The 10,558-nt window shown below is 28.1% G+C and overlaps 1 protein-coding gene across 1 annotated transcript in view; it reads left to right on the top strand.

The window, feature by feature from the left end:
• Positions 1-4,852: 4,852 nt before the first annotated feature.
• The window catches only part of LOC124355869 (glutathione S-transferase theta-2-like), a 41,107-nt gene continuing 35,401 nt past the window's right edge, over positions 4,853-10,558 (top strand). Inside the window, exons 1-6 of the mRNA XM_046807023.1 lie at positions 4,853-5,045; positions 6,987-7,129; positions 7,382-7,440; positions 7,654-7,795; positions 8,744-8,908; positions 10,366-10,507. Coding sequence (XP_046662979.1) covers positions 6,989-7,129; positions 7,382-7,440; positions 7,654-7,795; positions 8,744-8,908; positions 10,366-10,507 — 649 coding nt within the window. The 5' untranslated portion in view covers positions 4,853-5,045; positions 6,987-6,988. The remainder of the gene's footprint in view (positions 5,046-6,986; positions 7,130-7,381; positions 7,441-7,653; positions 7,796-8,743; positions 8,909-10,365; positions 10,508-10,558) is intronic.

The raw sequence follows: 10,558 nt of genomic DNA, 5'->3' as shown, positions 1-10,558 counted from the left end.
GTAAATTAACTAAAACATTCTTTTTAAAGAGTTCTGTGAACCTCTCACAAACCCCAAAAAGACACGAGAGAAATATTTTTTCCCTCGACAGAGAAATTGTTTAATAAACAAAACAGCTTACACTAAACTATGGTCAAATGGTTTTTTTAGTTTATAAAAACTTTTCATATAATCGCATATTAAATATGTTTAATTTTTTAGTGTACACTTTTTAAATTATGACTACCTGTGACTTTTTAAAATGGTATCTTATTTGTAACAACTATTAATAAAAATTTTTGCAAAAAAGTATTAATTAAAATATATTGTTTTAGGTACGCATATTGTCATAAAAACTACATAAAATTCAAACTCTCTAGGAAATCAAGAAGTTGGAAGAACAAAATGTAGTTACGAGTATTCTAGATGTTTCAACCCCAAATTTAACGCTAATGCGTGACTCAACTTTATGAATAGTCTTTCATTTTTCTGTTGAGTGTAAAATACACACGTGCGTCAAATTTCGTCTTTCTATGACATAGAGAAGTGTTAAAACAAAATATATTTCTTCTAGTAGTTGAAAATCCACTTTAACTCCAATAGGTGTTTGATTTTCTTGAACTTTGTTGCTGTTGTTTTTTTTATTTATCTCATGAGGCAATCATGTGCCAAATTAAAAATATCTGGATATTGGTAAGCAGAGAATTAGTGATGAGTTTGTATGTGTGTGTGTGTGTGTGTGTGTGTGTGAATGAGTAAATAAGGGCTTACTCTTTATGTATATTGTATATATATATACATAGCCGCATACAGTCTTTAGTAATCGTTTGTAGAATTGAGAAGAAAAGTTTAATTACTGTTGTGATAAGTTATACGATGTAATTTCAAGTTTAAGAGTTAGGTTATGAATAGCTTATACACAATACAAAGTATAGTTGAACTGGCTGAGTCAGAGCCATGCTGTAGCTGAGATCGTTGTTTTAGAGCATTACATAGTAGTGTATTTCCTGTAGTGATCACTTCTACATGTGGGAAGGAAAGAAGTGAAATTAATTTTATAAATGTAGAGTAAAGATCTTGCGAAATATTCGATCTTTATGACGCTTTGCACCCTAGTTGAGACGTAAAAAGGGATGTAAGCTTGTATTTAATAAAATAATTTAAAAATTGTTAGAAATTTCCATGATATTGAGAAGTAAATAATTGGTAATCAAACTAAAGCAGAATGTTTAACTAAAGATGAATTATGTTCTGACTTCTTAAAGTTAGTAAAAGAAAAAGATAAAGGCATAAATATGATTAAAATAGTTTGAAAGTTTCAAAAATATTACTATATAATATACAGTCTTTGCACTTAAGAATTAGAAATAAGAATAAGAAACGGGATGTCAACTTTTTTACTATTTGGTCTTTAGGAGTTAAAACATTCTCTTCAAAATATGTATTTAGTAATGGTTTAGATTTTCTCCGTCACAAACTTACCTTTATTTTAACTATAACTTGTTATTTTAGTATGTTGGTATTTATGTATCGGGTATTTTAATTTGGTGACATTTATTTATTTGTAAAGATAATAAACAAAAACATAATAATAAGAAAATATGAAAGTGAAATAGTTTATTCAGTCCTTTTACATTAGTTGTTATTTAAATTTTCTTAATTATCAAAAACTGATATGAAATAGTAAAATTTTAAAAGTTTATACATCAATAAAATATCCTACATTAATTTTAAAGCTCAATTACAATATTCTTAAATGCATTCTGCATTGCATTTCTTAAATTGCCTCTAAAGTGTTCATTAAATGTAATTTCATAATATAAAATCATGCTAATGTAATTAACAATTTTACTCTCGTTAATTCGTATTTAGAAACTCATGAAATGCGGTTTTCATTTCATCCCTTATTTGCAGTTTATAGAGTGCGTATTGCATAATTGAGTTTTATAAATTAGTATAATTAAGTATCTAATTCTATATCAACCTACAACCGAATTGAAATGCACATAAATATTTACTGTTATGTATTTATGTACTCTTATACCTACATTTTTACTCCTGACTGTATTTGATTACAATAAAACAAATTTTACTTTATATAACGTTTAGAGGCCTTCATAGTATACTCGATACTTCTCATATTCGGTACATACATGAACACGTTGATAGAGATAATACAAGCCATTAGTCTTGACAGTTGGCTATAAACGTCAGTTGATATCTTGGTAAACGTATCTTCTTATTCGTTTTATACTTTAAAAGAGAATCTAGAAGGAATGTTGCCTTTACAATTTTAGGTGTAGTCCTGTGTCATAAAATATGCCTATTATGACGGCGTTTTCAAAAATATTACTCGCTAAATGTAAAATTACGTTGTAAGAGTGTAAATCTCACAATAAGTAATATAGGTTAATCTATATTTAAATTTCTTCATACATTTTTGAATCTCTAAAGTATTAGTGAAAGATCTTATAAGATTATCAAAAGTAAGAAGATTTCCTAGGGCAGACTGACCAACCGAATTCTGAGCACGTAGGATAGTTGCGGCTACTGTATTATATACCACTTCCGCAACAACAGTAACAGTGGGTTTGTTCACCAGTAATTAGGTTGCTCCACTCTGCAGTATCAATATGGCGTGTATGCATTTATTTTATTTTCCTAAGTACGTATATTTTAAATTTCTTTTCTTAACTCCTGAATAAAAGTGAATGCTATTATTTAAATAACAGAAACATAAATATTAGTGCAAGTAATCTATGGTACCAAAGTAACCTAATTATTATTAGGAAAATGTGAAGACTATAACTAATATGCTGAGAATAAGGAAAACATAGACGCAAATTTACAAATGTGTTCAAATTCCGAGTACGTGACAAATACTTTCAACACTATTTATATACAGGCGGGTGTCTAAGTATGTTCTTAGACTAAAATGTATGTTCCTTGACATTACTCGAAATATTTTATTATTGTTTTTGAGTCCAGTTTTAAAATCAGGAATCACCAATTCTACTTATGTACAAAATGGATAAATTTATGGTTGGCACGGTTTGCTACAATTCAACATGTAGTTATGACTACACTATATTTATTTCAAACTTGGTTTTGTTATAAAATTTATATTAGTCTTAAATACAAAAACTATAAGTATTACTTTTTATAGAAATACTTTAATGGAACCAAATCTTCTCTGCTTAAAGAAAATTAGTTCATGATTTATTTATAAATACTTAAAAAATAACCTGTGATATGGATTATTCATTGATAGTTATATTAATAATGGTAGGTTTGGGGTGTTTTTGTTTCCTCACTATACATTTAAATACACTTTTACTCAGTTAAAATTTAATTACATTTTATCACGAAATGTTAAAAAATATTTCTTCGTGCGGTTTATACTATCATTAATAAAATAGTCGCTATAACTGTATAGCCGAAATATAAAATTTATGCATAATATTGGGATTACAAATTTGAGATGCTTCAAGATGGTATATGAAAGAATCATGGGGTATGGGATATGTTGGTTGAGAACGACTGTTAGCATCAGTAACAAATAAGGAATTTCCAACAATTTACTCGTACGTAGGCCCGTAAAGCTTCTAGCCTTGCCTAAGTAGGTCATTGAAATCCTCTATATAATAATTAAATTTGTCTTTAATTAATAAATAAATCCATTACTTAAGAAAAATATATGATTTAGTCCGGTGTTATAGTACCCAATTGTCTATAAAAAATATCCTTTATAGTAAAATCTTTGTGAATTCTTACAAATAATTTAAAATTGTGACAGATCACAGAGCAGAAAATTGGAGTACAGTTTTCAAATCAGGAATCACCTTTTCTACTTGTATACAAAATGAATACATTTATGGTTGGCACGGTTTGCTATAATTCAACGTGAAGTTATGACTACACTATATTTATTTCAAACTGATTTTTATAAGTTGTAAAATTTATATTAGTCTTAAATAAAAAAAAAAACTAAAAGCATTACTTTTTATTGAAATAATTTAATGACAGTAAATCTTCTTTACTTAAATAAATTAGATCACGATTTATTTATAAATACTGAAAAAATACCGTGTAATATGGATTATTCATTGTTGGTTATGAATAATATAGGTTGGTTTGGGGTGTTATTTTCACCTCTCCATTTATTCAAATCCATTTTACTCAGTTAAAATGTAATCAAATTTAATCACGAAAAGCTAACAAATATTTTTTCGTGTGGTTTATTCTACCAGTAACCAAATAGTAGCTATAATTGTATAGCCAAAATATCACATTTATTCATATATTGTACTACAAATTTGAGATGCTTTAAGCTTATATGAATGAATCATGGGATATGGACTATGTTGGTTAAGAGCGACTGTTATCAACAATAATTAGTTGAGGGTCCTCAATGATTAATGAAAAATAAGAAATTCCAACAATTTGCGTGATCCCGAACTGCATATATTCTTGCCTTAACTAGGCATGCCATTGAAATCCTGTTTCTAATAAAAAATTTCAGTTTATTTAATAAATATATCCACTATTAAAAATATTTAATTTTTTTCCTAGTTTTATAGTTTCCAATTATTTATAATAATGATATTTATAATAAAATACTAGAGTTGTGCATTTGTAAAAATATTTGAAAATTGCGACAGATCAATTTAATCCTTTAAGCAAGAAAGATACGTCACGATGAGTTGCAGTTATCGGCTTATTTACAATCCAGTCATTGAGATAACTTAGCAAAGCGAAACAATGACATCTTCAATAAAAATAACTGATTCAACATCAGAAATGGAGATATAATTATCAGACAACACTATCACTACACACGACACTAAATGTCACCGGTACACACCCGGCCGCTGAAAGTGAGGCTAACCAGAGAATGGGTTTTCCGTAGTGAGATGACGTCATACACCGTTTCAGGAATGACTAAATGTTCCAGGCCCTCTCCTAATACATATAGCCTTCCTCGGCTGTCACAACTGTCATTCTCTTAGACACTTTCAGCAAGTGTGTGCGGTACTTTTGTGTTTCTGTTCTTCAACTACACTAAGGTTAGCAAACTATTTGTTGATTCGTTTACTCGAGAATTGATATATTTGCCTTTTATCTATAATATCACAACTGAATAGTTTTTTGTTGTATAACATTTTGGAGAGCTTTCAATTTAAATGATTTACTTATTTTAAATTTTATTCCTTAAATCTTTAGCTAGTTAGTTTTAATGTGTTGACTCTTGTCACCTGGTTAGTGTTCACATTTGAGGAAAAATAAATACTGCAGTACATTGAATAGTCTATGACATGCCTTGAAAAAATATATGCCAGTATAAATATTCTACATATCCCAAACCAAAGTAAATTTTGTACACGTCATAAAAGTAGTAGACTACGTTTATAGCGTGAATTGTTTATATAAACGTTTATCAACAGTAGTGCTTGAGTATGACTATTAAAGATTAGACAGTTTAAACAGTTATACATGCAAGCATCCCCTATTTTGTTAATTTACAAGCTAAAATATATTTTTAGATGTAGGCCTACTATTTAATTTCCATGTAGAATTAACCTCTTTAATTTTCGTGTCTTACGTAATTAACAAAACCATCCATTCCTCCATCTCATTGCTCTTTCTTGGAATATTACATCTTGGACTAGAAAAAGTTTACTATTGATAAATAGTGAAACTAAGTACCTATTCATTGTTACATTTAATAAAGCGTTGTTATCACACTAGATACGCAATATAATACAGTGTGCTTGGAAAGGAACAATCAAATTCCAAAATATTACTTGTATTTTTAATTACCAGGCATATAGCGGAATAGATTTTAAAATTCATCAGTTTTCCTAATAATCTTTAATGTTCTTTAAAACTAACAGTTTTTTTTAGCAGACTGGTTATATGTCCACTGATGTGAGAGTTTATCTCATATGTTAAAATGAATCTGATATATAGTTGAATTTCAAGAATCATCTTCAGTATTCATAATGAAAATCACGCACAGAGTGTTTAATATTCAGTATTTAATAGGCAATTCCTAATTATTCCTCACAGTGATTATAGTAGGGTAATGTGTTAATAACATACATATAATAATATATATTAATAAATATGATTTCACATAACTTGAACTTTACAACTATTCAATATATATATTTTTGTACTTGAAACTAATTTGAAACTTTTTGATTTCAAATAAATGCGAATCTTCTGTTTATTAGTAAATTCTTTAAAATCTGATGAATATATATATATATATATATATATACTGTCTGATTATATAAATATCAACAAATAAGTCATTTAACATTACTGTACTTATAATACACATATAAAACATTTAAAAGTTATGTTGCAAAATATGTATTTATAACTGTTTTTGGTAATTCGATAAAAATAATTATAACTACTTAAGTTAATTAAATGACACCATTAGTTTCGAGACAATTCATTATCTAATTTTGAAAACTCGTGGTAGAAACTACAATTATTTGTTTTCCATACACAGGTGTCATATTTTCCAATAAAAATAAAGTTAATATGTTTCAATATATTCGAAAAGAACAACAAATCCTATATATGCATTATAAATAAATAAATAAATATATATATATATATATATATATATATATATATATATATATATATATAAATTTTGTACAGAATATTAAATGTACAGGAAAAGAACATGTTTAATTTTGGATCAAAGATTAAAAATGGTATACGTATTATTAACAAATATGTTAAGTTAGCCAATTATTTATAAGAAACCTGTAATGTTTAACTTCACCTGTGCTCTACTTAGGAGAGTTTTCCTGGTTTAATGACTTTAGCTTTTTTGCCTAAAGCCTTTTTGAAACTAGTAATCAATACATTAATATTACTATAAAATAAAAAGATTCAGTTGTTCAAGTCTCCAATTATTTTGTGGTACATTTAATCAATCCTCTTGTTGGACCTCATCTATATTAAGTGATGGTGACATGTTTCAGTCATGGGTATCGACGTATACTACGCTCCCGCCAGCCCTCCTAGCCGTGTCGTGTTGCTGGCAGCCAAGGCTCTGGGGGTGGATGTCACCCTCCACACCATTGACCTGATGAAAGGAGAGCACATGACTCCAGAGTACCTCAAGGTATTGCTAAATAAATACTAGTTTATTTTCGTACAGTCTAAAAAACATTATCATGTTGTTATTTATAAATTTTGTTATTTATAAATAGTAAATAATAAAAATGAATAAATAACAATACAAAATAGATTTTGGTCATTTAAATATTTAACAGATAACTGATGAAACCAAACATATTTGGCTTATATTGTGTGCTGTAGAAAAAATTAAAATTTTCTGATTCAATCCAATTTAAAAACGTTTTGTTGTTTTCAGATGAATCCTCAACACACAGTACCCACTATTGTAGACAATGGACTTGCCCTCAATGAAAGGTGAGTTTTATGAATGACTTACAATAAAAGAATTAATTTTGCAAGAAAAATTTTTTTAAACTTAACTATTTTCAAGATGTAAGCATTATTTCATTATTAATCAGGAAATTAACTGTCTATTGTTGATTTTTGAATTATTTTTAAGGCAGTTTAACCTGTCAGTATATATACTCATTATGAGTGATAAACAATATTTTCCCCTAAATGTTTCAGCCGAGCCATCATAATGTACCTAGCGGAGAAGTACGAAAAGTGTAACACATTGTATCCCCAGGACATAAAAAAACGCGCCCTTGTAAACCAGAGGTTATACTTTGACGCTGGAACTCTCTTCCAGAGATTTGCTGATTTGTATGTGAGTATTTTCAACAATTGCTTTACATTGCTACAAATGCAAAATGTATGAGCAACAAGTATGTACTGTAAAAAACTTGTTCAACTTTATTTTTATTGAATCTTAGGGGACGAAACATTTTATATTTTTATAAATAAACTAAAAACTCTATATTTTGTTTCATTATTCAACACACAAAACAGAATAATTGTGTGTAAATTCTTTTAATTATAGCTACAAGTTTTGTCTAACTAACAGAGGATGGCCATACTCTTTTCAAAACTTGTTATTATTTATCTTTGATATTACAGTGTCAATAATGAACTCTATAAATGTTATCTTTTGTAGGCTAAACTGGCAGGGATAAGATAAAAAGCAGTCATATGTTTTACCATAGAATTATCAAAACATGTTTAAAAAATATAAATAGTAATACTTAAGTCACGTTGAGAAAAAAAAAATTGTTACTTACTCTTATAGTGCCAAAGTTTCATACAGGTTATAAGAAATACCTAGAAAACATAGAGATATAGTTTTAGGGATGCTGGCTGGTATTCAAAGCCTTATTATCTTATTCTAGTGCTGCAAATGGATAAAGAAAAAGAAAAAAATGTTACTTGCACTGTTTATAAAATAAAATATGGCTGTGTTTGTTTTATTACAAAATCAGAATTTTAAGTATTTTAGTTTTTGGAAATATCAGTGCAATTGTCATTAAATAAATATCATATACATTTTGAAAAGAGACTTTTTATAAATTAAATATTGATCATATTATTGAATTTCTAAACAGTATTGAATCACAGTTACAGCATTGGTAACCGTTTAATCAGTTCTAATAGATTCGGATAGTCCAAGAATGAAATTGGATAACTATAAACATTTCTTTATGATATCTAGGGAAAGGCATATGATAGCAATAGAGAATACCTCCTGAGTAAAATGTGTAACTTCTCTTCATATTCTCAGTACCCAATGTTCTTTGGAGGAGCCCCTTTTGATGAGGAGAAAAAGAAGAAACTAGATGAGGCGTTTGGCTTCCTAGATAGTTTCTTGAAGACCAACAAGTGCGTAGCTGGCGACACTTATACCCTGGCTGACATCTCCATCGTGGTCACAGTGTCCACTGCTGAAGTAAGTACTGTTTATAGCATAATAAAGTTCATTGCTTACAAGCATCTAATCTGAAGGACTTACACCCAATTAAAACACTATTTATTATGAAAGCCTCTAGATTACTTCGTTAATATAAACACGTTTCTTTAGCTTTAGTGTGGTTATTTGAGACCAGCTTTGTTTTATTAACAACATTTATTTTCTGTTAAGAAATCACAGAGAAAGAACCATCATCATAAATGGTTTATTAATTGAATATTACTTGAATAAACCAAAACCGGTCTCAAATAATCACGCTTTTAGATTATTGAATAATTATTTTCAAGAAAATATTTTGGTTTAATAATTTGTTTATGAATTGAGTCTCCAACCAACCAAAATTTCTTTCTCCACATAGCTCTTCAAAAAATAATTTTGTACTTCATTCGGGATAGGCAATAGAATAGCACAAGAAAATGTGTACTTTGTTAATGCTAGTGCAGATATTTTAAGTTGAGCAATGTTCTTTTTCTCCGACACTTAAATATAGCCAATAAATATACTGTTCATTAGTCTGTAACAGTAAGTTTTTCTCCTGGCTACTTTTAAGACAAGGACTACTTTCGAAAATAAACCCAACATAGTTTTATAATAAATATCCCAATATTTTCCATGTTGGAATGATGAATATTCTATACATACCTATATTGCATATATTAAACGTTTCATCTAATCAATTTCGATGAAAGAAACTAACAGTTACTTGTAATAATCTTATAAATAATTGTAAATATTAATTTCTCTTTAAAATACCAATTTATATTACTAAACACTCTTCAAATTTATTTGATATAAAATTATTTTACACTGTATCATAGAATAACATTACACATGATTATAGTTAAATATAGTTTAAATTTATGTTTTAAAAGATCAAGAGCTCTTTATAAAACCATAGAAAATGTACGTGACATTTAAAAAACATAATTTACGATCTTTATTATAGGATATGATACAGCTAGATGACTATAACTAAATTGAATTTATAATTTTTTAATGGTTTATAAAATCTTAAAAGTGTGTTTCATAATATATAAATGGAAAATATGTCTTCACATTTTCTTTCATTTTGTAAAATATAAAATATTGTGACAGTTGGCCTTCATGTACTTGCAGGAATATTACGAAAATGTCATATTACTGATCTGTTATCTGGATATTATACTGATTGATTGATTGATTGATTTATTTCCAAAATTTATGTACAGAGTTAAATATAATACATAACAAAAATCTTATAGGAAATTGTCTTATATACTGCACGCGTGTAATATTTTAATACCTGAAGAGTCAGTAATGAAGAATAATGAAATATTTCCTTCTTAAATTTATTTTCCATTTTAGGGACTCAAATACAAATGGTTGAAATTCACAAATAAGTGTAACTAAACCTTTTTTGTTTTTTTTTTTTAATTAAGAGTGTTTGTATTTTGCAGGTGGTTGGTTACGATGTTAGCAAGTACCCCAAGGTCGCTGCCTGGTTGGCCAAGGCTAAGACTTCCCTCCCTGGCTACGAGGTCAACCAGAAAGGTGCAGAAGCCTTTAAGGGAATGGTCGACTTTTTGACGAAGAAAAATTAAAAAGTTTTGTTTACACCAAAGATTACTTTTAAGTGTCAATTTGGTTATA

Source organism: Homalodisca vitripennis, chromosome 2 (assembly GCF_021130785.1).
Source record: "Homalodisca vitripennis isolate AUS2020 chromosome 2, UT_GWSS_2.1, whole genome shotgun sequence".
NCBI classification, from domain to species: Eukaryota; Metazoa; Arthropoda; class Insecta; order Hemiptera; family Cicadellidae; genus Homalodisca; species Homalodisca vitripennis.
The sequence above is the reverse complement of the archived record's forward strand: the minus strand, read 5'-3'. Positions and strand labels throughout refer to the sequence as shown.